This window comes from Stegostoma tigrinum, chromosome 1 (assembly GCF_030684315.1).
Source record: "Stegostoma tigrinum isolate sSteTig4 chromosome 1, sSteTig4.hap1, whole genome shotgun sequence".
In the NCBI taxonomy this organism is placed as follows: Eukaryota; Metazoa; Chordata; class Chondrichthyes; order Orectolobiformes; family Stegostomatidae; genus Stegostoma; species Stegostoma tigrinum.
The window spans coordinates 126,105,849-126,129,032 of NC_081354.1; the positions used below are offsets into that span (position 1 = coordinate 126,105,849).

Consider the following 23,184-nt stretch of genomic DNA (forward strand, 5'->3'; position numbering starts at 1 on the left):
TTATTTTTGGTGGCTTATCAATAGTGCCAGTTAAAACAAAGTTAGCTATATTCACACAGGACTTTGCTCTGTGTAGAAATCTTCCTAATCAACCTGTTCAGATGTGTTAGGATATACCTACGGAGTAAGTGGGGCTTGACGCTGGGCCACCTGGTTCAGTGGTATACACACCACCACTGCATCACAAAAGCCAATCACCTCTGCATAAACAAGAGGCATTTCTGCATGCATTGCACCTTCTTCATCGAGAAAGGTTTATGGAGATTGCTAATCTATGCATTTTCCATTGCAATGCCGCAGTATCTACCTGCCTGGTCTGAGGATATTCATCCAAACAGTCAATACCCTCTTCCCATGTACGTTGGTGCTCCATTTGAAAGTTAGCTTTCTTGTTTCCCAGTTCTGATAATGACAAAGATATAACTTCAACTTTGTGTCTCTTTTTCGTAATATCTAGTCTCTGATATCCCAGTTCTCAAATGCTGTATTCGCCTCTGATCCCAAACAGTTCCAATATTTTTTAACAATCTCTCTCCCACTGCTCCCTCACACTTCAGCCTCTGATGCCTTGCATCCCTTCAACACCTCTTCCGTAACTCCCTCAAACCTCTGGCCCCTCAATCTACCCTCATTGCAATCACATTGCAGCATGATAATGACAATCCAGCTGCCAGCAGCTGACAGCATTTCATTCTGGCTGTGTGGGACTGGAGGCAGATAAAACTGTTTTTTATTCACATTCTGTCATTAAGTTCAACAGTGCTAAAGGGAAATCCATTCTGGTTCTCTCCCAAACTTTGATCTTGTCAGGAGACAAAGTTTCCTCTATGCCTTCCAAGAAAAACTCCAGCCCTTTCATTATTAATTCTTTTCATCAAAGCTTTTTGCATTCAACCAGTGTACAAGATATCAAGTGATGAAGACAAGATCTTTGTAAAAGATTGCTTCTAAGGAAACATTGTTCTACTTTCTAAAAATTTCATTTTGAATAAAGGACAAGATAAAATATCTGCACTATCAAATTAAAAATATTCAATTGAATGATGTTTATTGAAAATCAATCAATTGTTGTTCAGTTGGTAATGGTTAAGACAAAATTAGAAAATATTTAATTCTAAATGAGGTTTGTATACATGTACATTATAAGTGGATTACAAGTTTAGCTGATAATATTAACAACAGCGTTAATTTAACAGTTAAGCTGTTTTGTACTGAATTTTCAAAGAATAGATGATTTTTGCACTCTGCTTAAAAACGTAAAAGATGAAGTTCTGGCAATCATTAAAAGAATTCAGTTGGGCCATTTTTTAAAAATTTTACGCTTTGAAAAATTTACAACTCAATAAAGATTACACAAGCATGTTCTTCCTAAAAAAAGCAGACTGTTTGTCATTCAATAATGTTCAGTGTGAATTACTTTGTTGATCCATGAGAGATAATTGTTTGATAATTGTGTGTAAACACTAGGTGTGATGTTATCCCCGCTGCGGCTTCCAAATGAAACAATGCCACTGTACACATTTTGACGAAGCCACTTCTTCTTACATATTAATGGACCACCGGAATCACCCTGTTAACACAAATGTGAGAAAATATTAAATCAGTGAAGGAATGGCCATAGTTATGGGCAATACAGGCTGATCTCACATGCCATTACGCACTGCACTTACACTTAGGTTTTTCAAGATTTGGGAAGTTCTTTTGAATACCTGCCGTAACTCCAGTGAGCTTCAACAAAATGCCTGGAAATATAATTTTTCTTTCCTCTGTTTCTGTGGGATTTTTACTAAAGTGTCACTAAAATTTTGGTAGATAATTGGTGACTGCTTGCTTAAATTCTTCCTATTCATTTTGTACAGGCAAGAGCATGATAGAATTGTATCAGTGATAATGGGAACTGCAGATGCTGGAGAATCCAAGATAATGAAATGTGAGGCTGGATGAACACAGCAGGACCAACAGCATCTCAGGAGCACAAAAGCTGACGTTTCGGGCCTAGACCCTTCATCAGAGAGGGTCTCTGATGAAGGATCTAGGCCCAAGACGTCAGCTTTGGTGCTCCTGAGATGCTGCTGGGCCTGCTGTGTTCATCCAGCCTCACATTTCATTAGCATGATAGAATTGTTACTTTATGAGCTTTGCATCAATATTTACTGGTATCCAAAGTCCAGAAGTAAGTCTTCAATTTTTATGAAGCAAAGCAAGTTCATTCAAACACAATATGCTGTACTGTAGCAAAAGGTTTGCAAAATATAATGATCATGGATATTGTACATGCTATGTATATTTATCGCAGTAATGCTGCTAATTTATTAAAACTGAAAAAAGGTCAGAAGCTATTCAATTATTTTGCAGAATGGTTTAGAATTACAGAATTACATAATTAAGAAGATTTTATTTTCTTAATTCCTTAACAACAGTAGTGGTGAATTGATAGTATAACTATAATGGAAGTCAAAGATCAAATGCTATATCTGTTGGAGTAAAATACTTTATTGGATGTAGATGTGCAGTACTTGAGAGGAAGGATGACTTGGGAAGAGTAGAAGATGATAAGAGATCTTGAAAGGGGAATCCTGGAGGACATTAATCTTGAGGTGTAACTGGAATTGCTAATGATTGTAATGCATCACTGGAGGTGAGGGATTATTTTGAGAATTCCCTTTAAAATTTCAATATCAAGGTTGTTTTTAACAGGGTGTGGCATCAAGGAGCCTTAGCAAAACTGAAGTCAGAGAACAAACTCTCCATGATTGGATTCATAGCTGGCACATAGGAAGATGGTTGTCATTGTGGAAGGACAATCATCTCATCTCCAGGATATTTCTGCAAAGTTGCACAGAATAACTATTTTCTAAAGAATCTATCCAGAGATGTAATTACACACCACTGGTGCAGCTGACACTTAAATTTGTTCTTCATGGTCCAAGGATATGAATGAGTTCTTAGGCCCTTACATCTTCAGCTACTTTATTAATGACCTTCACTTCATCATAAGATCAGAAGTTAATAATTCGTTAATAATTGCACAGTGTTTAGGATTATTTGTGACTCTTCAGATACTGAAGCAGTCGGTGGACATATTCAGCAAGACCTGGACAAAATCCAGTTTGTGTCTGAAAAGTGACAACTAACATTCCGTAAGATCATAACACCATAAGACATAGGAGTGGAAGTAAGGCCATTCAGCCCATCGAGTCCACTTTGCCATTTAATCATGGCTGATGGGCATTTCAGCTCCACTTTCCTGCACCCTCCCCGTAGCCCTTAATTCCTTGTGAGATCAAGAATTTATCAATCTCTGCCTTGAAGACATTTAACTTCCTGGTCTCCACTGTACTCCTTGACAATGAAATCCAAAGGCCCACCACTCTCTGGCTGAAGAAATGTCTCTTTATTTCCATTTTAAATTTACCTCCTCTAATTCTAAGGCTGTGCCCATGTGTCCTAGTCTCCCTGTCTAACAGAAACAACTTTCCACTCATGTCATAGAAGTGCCGGACAAAGACAATCTCCATAAAGTAGAATCTACCCATTATACCTTGGTATTTAATGGCATTACTATCATTAAATCTTGAACCTTCAACATCCTGTAGAATAACATAGACCAGAAATTGAACTTGACCAGCCATATAAATAATGTAACTACATGGGCAACTCAGAGGCTAGGAATCCTGCAACAAGTAACTCACCTCCTGACTCCCAATGTCTGTTCACAATCTAAGAGACTGAAGTCAAGAACGTGATAGAATAATCCCCATTGCTTGGATGAGTGCAGCTCCCGGAACATGCAAGAAGCCTCATACCATCCAGGGCAAAACAGCCTACCTGATTGTTACCAGAACCACAAATATTCATTACCTCTGCCATGGACGCTTAGTAGCAACAGTCTGTATCATCTACAAGGTGCACTATAGTAAATCACCAAAGGTCCTTAGACAGCACTTTCCAAACCAATGAACACTACCATCTAGAAGGATAAAGGCAACATATTACTGGGAATATCACACCCATACATTCACCTCCAAGCCACACACCATCCTGACTTGGAAATACATAGCTGTTTCTTCAATGTTACTGTGTCAAAATCCTGGTACTCCATTCTTGATGGCATTGTGCATGTGCACCAAATGGACTGCAGCTCCCAACTGCCTTCACAAGAGTAACTAAGGAGCAGCAATAAATGCTGGTCTAGCCAGCAATTACCATGCCCCCTGAGTGGATAAAAAAAAAGGAACAGGAGCAGGCTGTTCAGCTCCTCCAGCCTCTCTGACATTCAATAGGCTCCAATATTCCTCACATCCATTTTGTTGCATTTTCTCCATCACCCTTGATTCTTTGACTGATCAAGAAACTATCTCAGACTTATGGATGGATGCCCATTCTGGCTGTAAGGGACCGACGTGCAATGAATCTGATTATTGTCAAACAAGTTCCACATTGGATGTGGGCTAGAGTACAAATTTTTCCAAAGTGTTGTCACTTGTGAAATATTAGCCAGAAAGGAGCAAAGGATAGTCATTAGGAAATGGAACTGTGATAGACATTGTAAGGTCTGATGTTCTGAAGTTAACAATGAAGCATGTTATCAGGTTAAAACAGGCAAAATTTTACTTAGCTATCCCTGAACTGCTAAGGCTTGAGTTTGAAGTAGCAACCCATGATCACAGCATTTTATTCCTCACATTAACAATCACACAACAAATTTAAGAAAAAGGAAGTTACATTGCTACCTTTAATGCAACAGTTTGGACATAAATTGGCAACATACCTTACGTACATCCTGTTTGGAATCTTGACCAAGCGCACATATCATGTCATTTGTTAGATTAAGTGAATATATTTTCTTGCAAATTTCCATTTTCAGGACAGTTACGTTAGCTTCCTTTAAAGTATCAGGGTACGATTTAGTTCCATCTTCTCCCCAACCTGCAACACTGCATTTGGTTCCTGGTTTGATACTTTTAGTTGATTTGGGCAGCTTTAGAGTTGAGACAAACTTGTTCAGATTGGCTTTATTCTTCAACTGTAACAGGTAAAGGTTAAATTTCAATAAGCAAATTATTCTATGCATATGTAATTATAACAAAGGAGTCCAGTTTTAGACAAAGAAGCAATTGAATCAGGAGTTCAGTTTCTTGCTGCAAGATCCCTATTCTCTGACCTGCTTTCTCTGAGACAGTCTTTATAAGCTTAGCTTAGTTCAGTTTCTAGTCAATGGTAACCTCCAGAATGTTAACATTGGGTGATTTAGTGCTGGTAATGCTATTGAAATTCAAGAGATAATGGTTAGATTCTCTCCTGTTGGAAATGGTTATTGCCTGACACATTTGCCATGAACCTCCCTCTTCTTAGCTCAGGGTTGAATGACTTGAGAGAAGTTTTGGGATTTACATATACATATTGATCAATTAAAACTATCTAACTGATTGAAGATTTAACAACATCTTAAGTTAGTTAAACACATCCTCATCAGTGGTGTAACGCTTTAATCTTTTACTTATAAATTCTGTGTCTGATACCAGCTCTCTCACAAACACCTGAAGAAGGAGTGAGACTTCTATTATCAAATAAAACTGTTGGACTATACCGTGGTGTCATGTGATTTCTGACCTTATCCACCAAAATCTGCCATTTGCATTTCCACATTATTCCTACATTTCAACAGGGGCTGGTTTAGTGTCAGAGAGGTCATGAATAGAACTTAAAGTTGTGTCGTGCAATTATCAATGAACATCCCCAACCCTGATCTTGTCAGGAAGGAAACAGTTAAAGATGGATGTTTCTAGGGACACTACACTAAGGAACCCCTGCAATGTTGACCTTGAACGAAGATGATATGCCTCAAACAAACATATCATTTTCCTTTCAGATAAATATGACTCCGACCAAGCAAGAGTTTTTCCCCAAATCCCATTGACTTCAGTTTTGCTAGGGCTCCTTGATGCCACGTTTGGTCAAATTCTACCTTAAAATTGAGTACAGTCATTCTTGTTTCCCTTACACCTTCCCTTGTTCCATATCCATTAGTGACTTTACTTAACAAAAGTTACATCAGTTTGGAAGTTAGAATAGATCAATTGCTATTTATGGAATTGTTCCCATCATAGCCATGGAGATGGATGTCGTGAGGGAGGTGGATTTTGAGCAGCAGGTCGTGCTTTCATGTTTTTTGATACAGACAGGGATTTTCTGTCCTTTAGTTAATGAGATGAGGGGGATAAAGAACTGAAGACAGGGAATCAAAATTTGTGGAGGGAGCGGAAGAGGCAGTAAATATTGGCAGGCATGGGGATGCCTGCATCTTCTGTCAGAGAAAATGATTCTTTTTGTCATCACATCCATGCACCTTCCTTCATAGAACGTCCCCTTTCCGAGATCCAGCATTCAGATTCCCAGGGACATCTGCCCAGTCTTTGCAGCCTCAGGAGGCAGAAAGCAACAATAATGTAGACCTGGAGAAGAAGCCCCTTTACTTGATCAGACACTCACAGTAACCAATCATAGTAAGCCTCCTTAGCAGTGCTAACCAAATAATTTTTTGCCCATTTGATTATTTTCTAAAGTGAGGTTTCTACCGGAAGCAGCATAATGTCATATCCAAAAGAATCCCAGGTGAAGCTTGGATGTGGAAAGGTCTTCTTCAGCTTAATTGTCTGTTTGTTTTCTTGCTTGGAAAGTGAATGTGATCCAACAATCACTTCCGTTTCTGCTACTGTCATTCATTTGCTATTGTTTTGAGAATAATTTTGTTACGCGCAAGTCAAGATGAGCTCTTTTTTATTATAAGAAAAGTAATTAAATCGCACTGACATTTGCTTTTCACTTTCTTAAAAAAAGAACCACAATAATTATATTTTGATAAGTGACAGGTCACTGGTGGGAGACAGAGTAAAAGAAAATAAAACTGGTGTTGCAATTAGATATTCCTAATCGACCATGCAGTTCAATTCTATTACAAGGTTTTTGTCAGATTGGCCCCTTATGCATTATGCTACTGCTGGGTTAGTCAGGATTAGGATCACATCACATCAAATTGACTTTAATGGTAACAAAGCCATAGTTAATATTCAGGCTGACTGAAGGATTTAAAGAGGAAAGCAAACTTGTCAGGTGCCTACTGACAGCATTTTGAAATGAATCACACTAGAATGACCTAGGGTGGATTATCCTGGTTCTAGCAACAAATTCATCTGTTAGAAGGTCTCAGTTTAAACTCACAAAATTGTCAGCCTAGGTGATGTGGTCAAGTCTCTTGAGGGAAGCTTCAATGCAGGACCTTGAAATACAGCAGTACAGTGCCACCACTGAGCCAGGTCTGACATCCAGAGTTTCATTGTGGTCTTGAGAATTCTTTGTCAACAGAAAATACACAGAAAACAAAAAGCATAGTCTTACCTGCAGTGTGCTGTGGTCAGTACCCACTGAGGTTTAATCAGTGCTCCCCCACATTCATGTGTTTTGTTAATCTGAATAGATGCCATGTAAAGTCTTGAGTTACTCTTAACATCGTGACCCCCAATGATATCCACACAATCAATTACAATGGAGGAACAGATGAGATTAGATTATAGAATGTTAGAAGCTAAATTTGATAGTTTTTCATCGCAATATAGAGACAATGTTGTAACAAGATACATCAACACAATATGGATCTAAGATTTATAAATACATTAAATTATAAAGTTTATGTACTTACACCCTTGCATGGACAGGGAAATGACTGCGGTAATGATCAACACCAATACCAGTAAATTACGCATTTTTATTGTTTCTGTCCATGTAGAATCAAAGCAGCAACCTTTATGAAGAACTGACCAGGAAGTGGGAAGAATAAATAATTAACCTAGATGATCAACACTACTGATAAGAAGTGTACGATTTTAATGCAGTAAGATGTGAATTGCAAAATTAATTGCAAAATGCCACAGGGTATAAAATGATGCTTTGGAATACCAGTACATGTTTGCTGGATTCATCCATGTGTTTCTGCAGATTAGATTTGGATGGTTTGTAACACAGACAACCGTTCCCCAATGTCAGTGATAATGGGAACTGCAGATGCTGGAGAATCCAAGATAACAAAGTGTGGAGCTGGATGAACACAGCAGGCCAAGCAGCATCTCAGGAGCACAAAAGCTGACGTTTCGGGCCTAGACCCTTCATCAGAGAGGGGCATGGGGAGAGGGAACTGGAATAAATAGGGATAGAGGGGGAGGCGGACCGAAGATGGAGAGAAAAGAAGATAGGTAGAGAGGAGAGTATAGGTGAGGAGGTAGGGACGGCATAGGTCAGTCCAGGGAAGATGGACAGGTCAAGGAGGCGGGATGAGGTGGTAGGTAGGAAATGGAGGTGCGGCTTGAGGTGGGAGGAAGGGATAGGTGAGAGGAAGAACAGGTTAGGGAAGCAGAGACAAGCTGGGCTGGTTTTGGGATGCAGCGGGGGGAGGGGAAGAATCTTTAGCAAGCTGAATGAAATGGATAATCAAAATTACTCAAGTATTGAATTTGCAATTTTCCAACAAAAGTAATGCTTAGAATTAATTTATTCTATTTGGAGTTGTTGATATTTGGAATGAACTACTAATAAAATGTGTTAATTCTAAAATTATAGGGGAATTCAAACCAGACACCAAATATGATTGTAATTCAAACCGGTTAGTGTATTCCACCATGCGGATTCCACATGGGGAAGGATTTGAGAGAGGAAAACTCCAAAGTTTCCTGTGATTTTGCCATTTCTCTTTAGGATGGCTGCATGACAAAGGATGCAATACTGAGAGAAAGAGGTTGGGAAGTAGAGGGAAAGTCAGGCTGGGGAGGAGAGAGATCATGATGACAGTGGGTTGGTGATTAGGGCAGTGAGATAGCAATGGGAAAAAAGAGCACAGATGGCCGTCAGAGAAGGATACTGACCCTGAACCATGGCAGGGTGCAGGCACATCACAGGGGTTATTCACAAGGCAATGTATTAGATTGTCAGGCTCACGAGCCAAGAAAGCACTTGCATGACCTTATATCAAGCGTGTCTCTTTTCTTTCGCTTCCTGAGGGAAAATTGACTAGAATGGGTTAAAACTAAAAGTATAGCCTTCCAAAATGACCAATGATCAACTAAAACTGACAGCAGAATATTCATCTACCTTCAATAAAAATATAAACAGGCAGGTTCTAGATAATTTATTAAGAGAGGAATTAATAGCGAAAGCAGGCCACTCAGCCCCTCAAACCTGCTCCACCATTCAGGAAGGTCATTGTTGATCTGATTAATCCTCATTTTACATATCCCGATCATCAGTCAACCCTGTGTTCTCTTCCTTAAAAAGATTAAAATAATCAGATTCTACAACCTTTTGAGGAAGAGTGCCTCAAAGTTTCATGATCGTCTACAATATTTCGCCTTACCTCTGTTTTAAACGTCAGAACGCTTACTTTTAACAGTGACTTCAGAAATGAAAGTTCAAACCTGATCAATCCCACCCATTTTGGAATCGAATATTGCCTGCAATTACCTCACTAGGCGGTTGTCATGGAAAAATTTCTTCTTTAGTTGTTCACATAAACACATGCACATTTGAAGATGGAAACTAGAAAACAGAAGCAGGAATGGGCTTTCTGCCCTTCAATATGATGATGGCTAGTCATTCAACTCAGTATTGTGTTCCAGCTTTCTCCACATAACTTTCAATCCATTTAGTCCTAAGAACAATATTTAGCTTCTTCTTGAAAACAAGGAACATACGAACAGGGAACAATAGTAGGCCAATCGGCCCTTTGAGACTGCTCTGTTATTCAATAATGTCATGGTTGACCTGATCTTAACCTCAACTCTACATTCCTGCATATCTCTGATAATTAGTGGGCAGCACGGTGGCTCGGTGATTAGCACTGCAGCCTCACAGCGCCAGGGCCCCAGGTTCAATTCCAGCCTCAGGCAACTGTCTGTGCAGAGTTTGCACATTCTCCCCGTGTCTGTGTGGGTTTCCTTCAGGTGCCCTGGTTTCCTCCCGTAGTCCAAAGATGTGTGGACTAGGTGGATTGGCAATGCTAAATTGCCTGTAATGTTCAGGGGTGGGTGAGTTATAGAGGGGTGGGTCTGGTTGGGATGCTCCAAAGGGCAGTGTGGACTTGTTGGGCCAAAGGGCCTGTTTCCACACAGTAGGTAATCTAATCTTTCAGCCTCTTGGTAATCAGAGATCTACCTTTGCCTTAAAAATATTTAAAATTCCTGCATCCACTGCCTTTTGTGGAAGAGATTCTAAAGGCTCACAGCCCTTTGAGAGAAAAAAATGTTTCTTTATTTCTGTCTGAAATAGGCAACATCTGATGTTGAACCCGATAATTGTCTTCCTTTCTGGGACTTCTACGTTTCAATTAAGTCACATCTGACACTTCTAAAGACCAAAGGATACAGACCCAGCCTGCCTAGACTTTCTGCACAAAGCATTCCACACATTACAGGTATTAAACTGGAAAACCTTCTCTGAACTGCTTCTAATACAAGGGATATGGGCATCACTGTCTAGTTCAGCATTCATCGCCCACCTCTCATTGCTGCTTTGACAGTTAAGAGTCAACCGCATTGCTGGTTGGTCTGGAGTCACATATAGGCCAGAACAAGTATGTGTGGCTGATCTTCTCCCTAAAGGACATTAGTGAGTAGAGATAAATGTAAGCTCCCTGGTTTCTTTATGAGTAAAGATAAAATCATTGCATTAAACATTGCATTCTTCTTTCTGACTAAATTTGGCCCCATGAAGCTGATAGCACTTGGTTTCCATGAAGCTGATAGCACTTCGCTGAGTGCCCAATGGACTTTTACATGTACTGCTGACCCTCTTGAAATCTGAGATCTGCTGCCCATGGATGAGCTTCTCAATTGTCCAGAAATACACTTCACGTCCTATAGATAGCACAGTGCTTGCTTGAATCCAAAACTCTCTACAATGTTAGTCTGAATTGCTGGATTCGCCCACAATTGAAATTAAGATGTCCATTGAAATTTCATGAGATCAAACTTCAGAAATCACATTTTCCACAATATATGCAATGGAATTCTTGTTTAGAGTGAAGTGTGGCTATCCTGACATTGTACTGTGCACATTGGAAATGATGGTTCTTTTTGTTGGCACATTTTTGTGCAGGCAAGTGGGGTATCTTGATGTTGATCAATTCTTGATGTCACATTAGAGATGAGATGTACACTATTATTTACACTGCCAGATTTTGACAGACTGTCAGCAACATGCACTTACATGCATCTTATTATAGTAGGACTAGTTCCCATTTTAAGCTTAATTTCTAATAGCAAAGGCTTAAACGCTGTTGTTTTCTTTTCTTTTGAAACTAAAGGCCATAAACTGCAGTGTTGTTTCATTTTAATGAGATTACAGCATTGAAGTTTCTTATGTTCCTATTTAGAATTAAAATTAGAATCAGCATTTTGTTTGATCACAACAATTAAGGTAATTATATGCATTTTTGGTTGGTTTTGAAATGCTGGTACAGTACTCATGTAAAGACTGCTTTTTGTTTATTTTGCTGTATTTTAAATTGTGGACTGAAATGGGAAATGCCTGTTTTAAAAGCCAAGGATTTTAGTAGGGATTGATGCACTTTTTAAAAACTTAAAATTACTGGCCCTGATTGGAAGTCCATTTTATACTGCCACTTGTTCAAACAATGGGGAAACTTACTGCAACATGCTGGAGTCAAGGATTATGTGCAAAGGGTGATTCAGCCAGCAACAAATAGCTGATTGGTCTGAGGAATGATGACCACTTGTCAATGACAAAGGCCTTCTGCTTGCCAGCAGCTACATATTTGGCACTAAGGTAGCGGAACAGCCTGTGAGTGTGAATAAAATGGGCAGGAGCCTTCAGACCTCTGGAAAGGGAAGTGGTGTCTTTTTGTCTGTACAATCCACCTAAAGTCTGAAAAAAAATCCCTTTATTTTTCCTTACCAGTTGCTGTCAGCTGTTGGTATTTGCCAGTTAGTCAGAGACTTTATTAATTGTGAACCAGTCCGTCTGTGCCTCCTGCAAGCAAGTAGTTAGTCCCTGAAGAAGAGAAATGGAAGCACTGCAAGTTCTAGAAAGGCAGAATTATCGTCCATAAGACCATAAGACCACAAGACAGGAGTGGAAGTAAGGCTATTCGGCCCATCAAGTCCACTCCGCCATTTAAATCATGGGCTGATGGGCATTTCAACTCCACTACCCTGCACTCTCCCCGTAGCCCTTGATTCTTCGTTAGATCAAGAATTTTTCAATCTCTACCTTGAAGGCATCTAACATCCCAGCCTCCAATGCACTCCATGGCAATGAATTCCAGAAGCCCACCATTCTCTGGCTGAAGAAATGTTGTCTTATTTCCGTTTTAAATTTACCCCCTCTAATTTTAAGGCTGTGCCCATGGGTCCTAGTCTCCCCGCCTAACGGAAACAACTTCCCAGCGTCCACCCCTTCTAAACCATACATTATCTTGTAAGTTTTTATTAGATTTCCCCTCAACCTTCTAAACTCTAATGAATACAATCCCAGGATCCTTAGCCGTTCATCATACGTTAAACTTACCATTCCAGAGATCATCCGTGTGAATCTCTGCTGGACATGCTCCAGCACCAGTATGTCCTTCCTGAGGTGTGGGGCCCAACATTGGACACAGTATTCTAAATGGGGCCTAACTAGAGCTTTATAAAGTCTCAGAAACACATCGCTGCTTTTATATTCCAACCCTCTTGAGATAAACAACAACATTACATTCGCTTTCTTAATCACGGACTCTACCTGCAAGTTAACCTTTAGAGAATCCTGGACCAACACTCCCAGATCCCTTTGTACTTCTGCTTTATGAATTTTCTCACCATTTAGAAAATAGTCCATGCCTGTATTCTTTTTTCCACAGTGCAAAACCTCACATTTACGCACAATGAATTTCATCAGCCATTTCCTGGACCACTCTCCGAAACTGTCTAAATCTTTCTGCAACTTCCCCACCCCCTCAGTACTACCTGCATGTCCACCTATCTTCGTATCATCGGCAAACTTCACCAGAATACCTCCAGTCCCTTCATCCAGATTATTAATATATAAGGTGAACAGCTGCGGCCTCAACACTGAACCCTGCAGGACACCGAACGTCACCGGTTGCCATTCTGAAAAAGAGCCTTTTATCCCAACTCTCTGCCTTCTGTCAGACAGCCAATCCTCAGTCCAAGCCAGTAGCTCACCTCGAATACCATGCGCCCTCACTTTGCTCAGCAGCCTCTCATGATGCACTGTATCAAAGGCCTTTTGGAAGTCTACAGAGATAACATCTACTGGGATCCCCTGGTCTAACATACCTGTTACCTCTTCAAAGAATTCTAACAGGTTTGTCAGGCTCGACCTCCCCTGACTAGATCCATGCTGACTTGTTTTAATCTGACCCGTGCACTTCCAGGAATTTAGAAATCTCATCCTTGACAATGGATTCAAGAATTTTACCAATTACCAAGGTTAGGCTAATCGGCCTATAATTTTCCATCTTTTGCCTTGATCCTTTCTTCAACAAGGGGGTTACAACAACAATTTGCCAAACATCTGGGACTTTCCCTGACTCAGCGACTTTTGAAAGATCACAACCAAAGCCTTTGCTATTTCCTCAGCCATTTCCCTCAGAACTCTAGGATGTAGCCCATCGGGGCCAGGAGATTTATCCCAGTGAACTCTATGGACAGGGGCAAAAGAGGCATTGAGCTGCCTTCTCAGTTTTTCCCTCCACCCCAACACCAATTTTTCTTTGTCTGTTTGTGTAAAGGGAGTTTTAAAGCAGAGATGATTTTAGCTGTCAGAGTTATATGTCAACAGTAATTGTTTCACTGCAACTAGAATCCACTTACTTGTAATAAATTCTTATCAAGTACAGAAATCTGGTCCATGCTATCCATTAACCTAGCTATAAAAAAGTCAGATAAATTAGCAAATTCTGCGCACTTAGATGAAATCTTTAACTTTTGTTGGGATTCCAGGTTTCACAAGGTTTGATGTCCAGCACAGTACCCTGCAGAAGGCTGGTGTATACTGGTGCTTTATTTTACTTTGGCACTTCACAAATTAACACAAATTTGTACTGACCTGGCATTCCATTTGGCTTATTTTGACATCAACAGCTGCTCACACACTGAACACCTGGCCCTAAGTCCCACACCTACAACACACCTCCCTCCCCTCCACCCCTCAAAGTTCTGACTTAGGTTCCTAATGATTTTCAAACTTCCGCATGGGAGCAACAGCAGGAAAAAATAAGGTTTATGAACTCTATTTTAAGATTGATGTAATAACCTAGTTATAAGGATTTAACCTCATTTCTGCCAAAGATTTCATGCAACCATTCTTCCTCATTTGATATCAATAATTGGACTGATACTCATAAGCAGGATTGATGACAATAAATCTATCCAAGCCATCTCAGATGGCTCCAATGGGCAGACCCACAATAGATAGTATACTAAAATAGGTGGAATATAAAAATATACCAAACTTGGCATCAAAAGCTTAAAAACTGTGGTCCATAATTCATAAAGGTATTTATGTTTGTTGCATTTATTACTTCAACTACAGAGTCAAAAGACAATAATAGAGTGCAATAATAATTCAAACGCAGTTGGTAGATATGGATTTTCATCATTCTGTTATCTCAATCTTAGCTCTGAGTGAAGCCACAAGCAGGGGGTAGGAGAATATGGGAAATATAAGATTAAGTTCTATGTTCTATGTTTTATGTTCTATGTAATTGCATTCCACTCAGCTGTCATTGCCTAAAGATTCCATCTCATGAAATAAACAAAAAAGGAAGAGGACAATGCTGGTTATGATGAAGGTATCAAAAAGAATGAGATATATCAAGATACGGTGATAATGGGAACTGCAGATGCTGGAGAATCCAAGGTAATAAAATGTGAGGCTGGATGAACACAGCAGGCCCAGCAGCATCTCAGGAGCACAAAAGCTGACGTTTCGGGCCTAGACCCTCTGATGAAGGGTCTAGGCCCGAAACGTCAGCTTTTGTGCTCCTGAGATGCTGCTGGGCCTGCTGTGTTCATCCAGCCTCACATTTTATTATCTTATATCAAGATACATCCTGTTCTTCATTTCAAATGTATTTAATGCCCAATGGCATAATTTGGAGGGTAGTTAGTTCAGTTGGCTGGCCAGCTGGTTAGTCATACAATGCGTCACCAACAGCATGAGTTCAATTCCTACACTGGCTGAGGTTTCCAGAAAGATCTTATCTTCTCAACTTTGATCTTCATCGAAGGTGTGGTGACTGTCAGGTTAAACTCGCCACCAGTCATGCTCTCTCAGCGAGAGATAACCCTGTGGTCCTCAAGGACTATGGTGACTTATATGTAATGTGTAGAGCAGAATACATTGTTAGATTGAAAATAAAATCAGAGCTGGTAATTTATGTAATTGTAAGAAAAATAACACACACATTTCACTTTCTATCATAGAGGAGAAATGCTTGCTACACTTTATTTGACAAACAGCATTATCCCAATCCGTTGGAATGCTACTCAGCTAAATTTGACACTAATTAGCTTTCTTTCGCATTGCAGCATTCTAATGTTTTGCTCCATAGATCTCAAAATATCATGGCTGCTCAACCAAATTATGAGACTAGTGAACAAGTGAAGAGGCATTTTGACATGTGTAACTGCCCAATTGTTTATGTTCTATTTTCAAAATCACTACCCAAAGCACACACGCTTACTTTTTTTAACCAATCATTTCTTTTCAATTTACTCTAATGTGGTGTTGTCCATTTGCCTTTTTATGGTTTCCTTTATCCACTTGACGTAATTCTTGGATAAACGCATATAAATTCCAGGCATATTCACAGCGTTGCAATCCTTTTCAAAGGCAGCAATACCGGCAAACTGTTTTATCAGAGTTTTACATATCAATGGTCCGCCTGCATCACCCTGTCACATAATGCACAATATATTAGAACTTTATATTGTATTAAACAATGGTGCAAAAGGCAACATGATTAAAAGTCCCTCAATATAGCAACATTCTTTCCGGCCTATGTCAAGATTATTCAAACAGGGCGTTTATACGTGAGCTATTTACAGGTTGGACCTGTGAGCCTGTTCTGATGAACAAGAGGATACTTTTCAAACTGACAGATTAAGGTTATTAATGGGGTGACACTGCATATATTTCATGCAACTTTCGTTCCCCTGTCTTAAAGTATTATTATCCTAAAGAACAAAGCTTTAGTGTTGTGAGCTTCCAACCAAACATTGCAATTCTAATGTTGTTGATGTTGAACTTATTGTTGTGGCTGATGGTGGATCCACATTATAGCCGTGATTCTTTCCTCTCAGCATTATCAATTAGAGCACCAGCATCATTATTTCATAAACTTCTGTACAAACTATTTAAAGATCCAGATGAATAGTTCCAATCCAGAAAGATATTGCAATGCGTGTAGGTGTGTTTCTAAAGGGCTATGTAAATCATGTTGGGTTGATTTGAATTATTAATTGCCACATGCATTTTGTTACAAATACAGTGAAAAGTTTTGTATATAGAATCCCTACAGTGTAGTTCAAGCCCTTTGGCCCAACAAGTCCAAACAGACCCTCAGAGTATCCCACACCGACCCATCCCCCTATTAACCAACCAAATCTACACATCCCTGAACGCTACAGGCAATTTAACATGGCCAATCCACCTAACCTGCACATCCTTGGACTGTGGGAGAAAACCCACGCAGACACTGGAAGAATGTGCAAACTCCACACAGACAGTTGCCCGGGGGTGGAATTGAACCCATGCCATGCTAACCACTGTGCCACCCATTAGTGTTGCCACTCTCCAGCGCCATCTTAAAATACAGGAAAATAAACCAAAATAAAGAATGTAAAGAAAGAAAAATAAAGAAATAAAGAGGTGTTCAACGTTATAGTCTTCCTTGTTAAGTGTCCCATCATGGGCCATGGGCCTAGTGGCCAGGCACGAGTCCCCTTTGCCATGCCGCTGCTGCTGGAGCAAAAGACTCTACACTTCTGCACCATCTTGCCTCCACCAACATCTTCGTCAATGCTGATGCCACCAATGCCACTGGGTACCGCATGGCCCAAACTCAACTCTGCCGCAGTCCCCCTGAGTCTGCTTCGGGCCCACCTCGCCAATGTAGCCACTGCTGATGTCATCAAGTCTCATACTGGGCCCAAACTTGCTTCCACCATCGCTTGCATGAATCTGCACTGGGCACAAACGCCACTCGGAGCCCAGACTCTCCACAGCCATGGAAGTTATGAGTTGGCGCAAGGACCGGTTTGTTGATGCACCCAAAATCAGTCTGACGCCACTGCCCTGAATCCGCACGCAGCCTACATGCCGTGGCCGATGTTGTTTCTGGGATTTCCCAAGCTCTTCAACAAAAGTTAAAATAAGAAAGAAAAGAAAGAGAAAAAAAAGGAAAAGAGAGAGAAAAAAAGAAAAGAAACAAAAAGAAAAGTGGATGGATTGGGCGGGCCCTGGACTCAGAAGCCCGACTCCACTGCTATCTTACTGGAAGAGACAACTCACTACCTTTTCTCCCAAGCACAAACCTGCTGTCATACCACACAAAGTAGATGGACATCACAATTAGCTGCCCACCATATTGCATTAAGTAAATAGATAGAATTGTTAGTAAGCTTGCTGATCTGAATAACACGTTGTCCGCACCATTATGCTGGCAAACCTTTTTAAAGGGATGCATGTCAAAAGGTAAGAAGAAAATGCATCTCATTCCTGCAGGCCCTTGTGACTATTTTTGACAAAGGTATACGTCCCTCACCATCACCTACACAATCTGCCCAAGAGACACCACTGTCCTCTCCTCATTTCTCAGATTGGCATCCTGGTGCGTGCCTTTCCGAGGCAGCCAGGACCATTTTCAACCTTCTTCCAGCAGTATCCATTCTGGTGCTGCTGAGACTGAGGGACAGGGGCTGTTTCCCTCTCACGGGTGGAGGTCCCAGTAAAATGTAGCCCCCATGGATCACATTAGGGCTGCGGCAATGGTGTAAGAAGAGTGGGCTCCAGCCTACGTTTCTGCCAGGAGAAATCCAGTCCCATGTATCAGAGTGAATCAGATCAACAACTCAGAAGGAAAGTTTAGAAAAAAATCAAGGTTAGCTGAACTTTAAGACGGCGTACGTGACTTCCAAAGGCATTTAATGAATTAACACAACAGACTTGCAATGCTGCTGAAGGCTGTGGAATAAAAGGGAAGTGCCAGAACAAGTGTTCCTCAGATTGGGCGGAAGGTGAGTTTTCTCAGAGACTGGTATTTGGGTCACTGCTTTTCTTGATATCAATTAATGATACAGACCTGGGTGCACAGGGCACAATTTCAAAACTTGCAAAACAGAAAATCAGGAAGTAATGTGCACTGAGAGGATGGTCATAATAAATTCCATGAGTTCAAAGGCAGTTTGGTGGAATAGGCAGATGACTGGCGGTTGAAATTTAATGTAAAGAACAATGAATCACAGAATCATAGAATGTTTACAGCCCACATGACCCTTCATATCTGCACCAGCTGAAAATAATCCATACAGTCCCATCATACTTCTCAGCACCTGGTCCATAGCCTTGCAGGTTACGGTAATTTAGCTCCATGCGCAGATATCTTGACAATGCTTTCAGGGTTTCTGTCTTTTGTACAATCTCAGGCAGTGCTTTCCAGAGTTGTACAACACTCTGAGTGTAAATAAAATCTTTCCTAATCTCCCTCCTAATCCTTCTACCAATCTCTTTCAAACTAAGCTCTCCAGTCACTGATCTTTCCATTCAGGGAATGACAATGATGCGGGGTGCTATTGTCACTGGACTAGCAATCCAGCAATCCAAGTACTGTTCTGAGGACCCATTTTTAAAAATCTAGAAATTAAAGCGTCTAATGATGACCATTGTACACAGTTGTAAAAACACATCTGGTTCATTCATTTCCTCTACCTGATGTGGCCTGCATATGACTCTATCCAATGCGGTTGATTCTTAACTGGCCTGTGGAGTGACCGGGAAAGCCATTCAGTTGAAAGAATTGCTAAAACGTCCCAAAAGAGGAGTGAACAAGGCTGAACAACCTGGCATTGCCCTAGGTTTCAGAAGTAACAGCAAACATAGATCTGTAGACCATCAAAGATATCTATGGGCTGGTGCTAAAACTGGGTTAGCTCTCAGATTAGTCAGCTAACAGGCTGACCTATTCATGGAATCATACTTTACAAGCAAAAACCCAGACAACACCATCACCATCCCGAGTCATGTCCCAGCAGAGGGAACAATTGGCCTTGAGAGACCTCAACATTGACTCTGGATCTCATGAAGTCTCATGCTAGCAGGCCAAACACAGATGAGAAAACATGAAATGGTTTCCAAAGAGGCGTTGAAGTAAAATCTTTAAAAGAAATGTTGAGCGGAGGTATGACCAAAACCCAGGGATAGGGACGAGATAATTTACTCTTGCTGAGGGTCATAATGCATGCGAATGGGCTAAGTGGCCTCATTTGGTGCTGTATTCATTGCATTATTCTGTATCAATGAACCAACATTTTAGACCATCACAAGTTATGTTTGTATCTAGTTCTATTAAAGCCATTATTTTCGAGAAACGACTCTTTTTCAGTTGTAGCTTGTGTGATCATTGGGGCCTTCTTTGATTCCAGGATGGAACTCAGTCTGTGCAGCAGGAGGGACTGCAGGGTCTTCTATATTATTGAGGGTAAGGTGATGGCCCTTAGCTGTGAGGACCATACAGAAGCTTCCCTGGTTTGCTAATCATGGCCAATCTCTTTGATGAATGCCAGATGTTTGGAATGGTAAAGAGCTTTGCTAGCCACTGTGATCTGATTTTATTCAGCAGTTCTGTGTCAATCCCATTGGCCTCTGCCTTACCTGGTTTTGTAGACGGGCTGTTGTCTACTTCCCCTTAGGTGTAAGGACCAATCCTTACAATTATTCATTCAATTATTCACCTAATTCATTCAATTATACACTTAATACATACTTAACAATGAAGTTTATAACATTATTTGTAACTTACCCTGCACGATTTAGCCCTCCCCTTTTCATCACCAGCACATAACATATCATCTGTTATGACTGGATTATGGTTGTAGTAGAGTTTACTGTTGCAGAGTTGCCGCTTTATGACAGTTACACGAATTTCTTTCAAAGTGTCAGATGAATCATCATCATCAACATCTGTTTGTCCCCATCCTAGAATGTCGCATTTTGTTCCATTTTTAATATCTTTTGTTGATCTTGGCAGTGGGAGGGTCCTTACAAACTTATTCAGTTTTGCAGCTTTATCCAGCTAAAATAGAGAGAAGGAAGGTTTTTGTATATTCATTCACAAGATGCGGGTGTCACTGGCTCAGCCAGCGTTTATTGCCTACCCCTTATTTCCAGAGCGCAGTTAAAAGTTGACCATTTTGCTTTGGGTCTGGAGTCACATGTAGGCCAGGTCAAGTAAGGATGGTATTTTCATTCTCTAAAGGGCTTTTGTGAAATAGATGGATTTTTCTGAAAATTGACAAAGATTGTGTAGTAACCATTAGCCTCTTAATTCCAGATTTTACTTAAAATTGAATTCAAATTCCACTGTCTGCCATGGTGGGATTTGAATGGAGGACTCCAGAGTGCCTGGGTCCCTGGTTTAATAGACTAGCTACAAGGCCATCACCTCCCCAAAGGGATAGACTTTTCGACAAGAATATTGTGTAAAAGGGAACCTTGCAGAAATAGAATCTCCTATGCTGGAATCCTGTGTGCTTTTTTTTTACTGCATTTATATATAGGTTTTGAAGTGAATTTAGTTTTTCCCAAATGTGTTCATTACGTTGTGATTAAAGTTTGCAAAATGTTTGTAGGAAAAGAGAGATGTGGAAGTATGTGAGCAGACATCTTTGAAGGTGTGGCAAGATGACATGAAAAATTTGTGAAAATTAAATCTGAACTTCTTAGCTTTGTCAACAGAAGAATAGAATACAAAAGTGAAGGGGTTATGCTCAACCTTGACAAAATACTGCTTAGATCTTAGCTGGAGTACTGTGTTTAATTCCGGGGGACACCACATTTTAGGAAGCTGCAGAACCATATTGAGATGATATGCTGGAGAAATACAGCTTTTCATTTATTCTTGGAAGCAGGCTTCATGGGCAAGACCAGCATTTATTTCTGAGCCACAACTGCTCTCTTGTGGTAGTTAAGTAAAAAATCATGTTGCTTTGCGTCTGGGGTCATATGTAGGCCAAAACACATCAAATTTCCTCTCCTAAAGGGCAAGAATGGACCAGATGTGGTCTTATAACAAGTTTGTGCTTGCGTCTTAATTATTGACCAAATTAGAATTTTATCTCACATACCTCACCAGGTGGCATAGTAGTTCAGTGGTTAGCACTCACAGCAACGGGGACCCAGGTTCAGCTCTACTCTTTGATGACTACATGGAATTTGACTGCTCTCCCCATGTCCTCGTGGGTTTTCTCCAGATGCCCCAGTTTCCTCCCACAGTCCAGAGGTGTGCAGGTTAAGTGGATTAGCTCATCTAAATTGCCCGTACTGTCCAGGGATATGCAGGCTAGGTGAGCTAGCCATGGGAAATGCAGGGTCACATGAATAGGGTGGAATGCTCTTTAGGGGGTCAGTTCAGGCTCAATGGGCTGTATGGCCTCTTTCCACACTTTGGGATTTTATATTAATTACTTGTGCTTAAATTCTGCCATATGATATGGTGACATTTGAACTGATGTTTTCAGAGCATTGGCCTGGTCCAGCAACTCTTACTTTTTTATATTCATTCATGGGATGAGGCAGCATTTTATGCCCATCCCAAATTGCCCAGAGGGCAGTCAAGAGTCAACCACATTGCTGTAGGTCTGGAGTCATATGCAGGCAGTTTCCTTCCCTAAAGGACATTAGTGAACCAAATGGCTTTTTCCAACAATCGACAATGGATATGTGTTCAGATATTTATTGAATTCAGATTCCACCATCTGCCATGATGATATTTGAACGCGGGTCCCCTGAATGTTGTCTGGGTCTCTGGATTAACAGTCCAGCAATAATGCAACTAGGCCATTGCCTCCCCTGAAACCACTAGGTCATTACCTCCCCTTACTGTACTACATGCTAATCTACCGTCAAATTATGACCAGTCTCATTGTATCTGAGAAGATGAAGAGATTTCACAGAGATGTTCAAAATAATGAACAACTTTGTGGGAGTAAATAAAGAGAAACTGTTTCCAATGGAAGAATGTTTAGAGGTTATAGATTATGAAGATTGGTAACTGTTCAGAAGAGTGATGACAGTTGATTTAATAGAAACACTAAAAGAGAATTGTTCCAATGTTATGACATGGAGGGGCTGGTGTTGGACTGGAATTGTCAAGGTTAGAAATCACATAACACCAGGTTATGGTTTGAAGAGAAAAAAAATTGCAGGGGAAAGCTGGAGTATGTGAGTTAATTGACAGGCACGATAAGGACAAGTTGCATCTTATTGTGATGTATTATTATTATTATCATTATTATTCTGTTAAATAAAGCAAACTTCTATAATTTTCCTATGATTACTGCCAAATTTATCTCAAAAGTTTGTATAAGAACTCAAATACTCTGCCCACAACCTCCAAAGCCAGCAACCCCAGTGAAGACAGCAACACTGAGCACTGCCGCATCTTCACCATCCCCCCAGACCTCCCACTGACTGAGGACGAATGGTCAGTCCTAAGCAAGGGGCTCAACTTTGTCCCCCTACAACCACACATCAACGAATACCAGTCATGTTTGGACATCGAGCAGTTTTTCCGCCACATTCGCCTCCACGCCTACTTCTTTAACCGGGAACCTAACCCTTCCTCCACTGACCCCTTCACCCGCTTCCAACACAAGTCCACCTCCTGGATATCACCCCCAGGCCTCCTACCCTCCCTCGACCTCTTCATCTCCCACTGCTGTCGAGACATTAACTGCCTCAACCTCTCCACCCCTCTCACCCACTCCAACCTCTCCCCCGCAGAACGGGCAGCCCTCCGCTCCAACCCCAACCTCACCATCAAACCCGCAGACAAGGGTGGCGCAGTGGTAGTATGGCGCACTGACCTCTACATCACCGAGGCTAAACGCCAACTCT

General features: G+C 40.8%; 2 protein-coding genes across 2 annotated transcripts in view; both read right to left on the reverse strand.

The window, feature by feature from the left end:
* Positions 1–1,393: 1,393 nt before the first annotated feature.
* LOC132206115 (granzyme K-like) lies at positions 1,394–7,541 on the reverse strand (the record flags this gene model as incomplete). Its single annotated transcript, XM_059638791.1, has 5 exons — positions 1,394–1,570; positions 4,772–5,026; positions 6,579–6,715; positions 7,298–7,353; positions 7,399–7,541. Coding segments are annotated over 5 exons (768 nt in total), but the record flags the coding sequence as incomplete, so codon positions are not given.
* An 8,001-nt stretch (positions 7,542–15,542) lies between these two features.
* LOC125456124 (serine protease 53-like) overlaps positions 15,543–23,184 on the reverse strand; it is a 39,515-nt gene continuing 31,873 nt past the window's right edge. Inside the window, exons 9-10 of the mRNA XM_048538888.2 lie at positions 20,090–20,362; positions 15,543–15,965 (exon numbers count right to left, since the gene is read on the reverse strand). Of these exons, the coding sequence (XP_048394845.2) occupies positions 15,783–15,965; positions 20,090–20,362 (456 nt within the window). The 3' untranslated portion in view covers positions 15,543–15,782. The remainder of the gene's footprint in view (positions 15,966–20,089; positions 20,363–23,184) is intronic.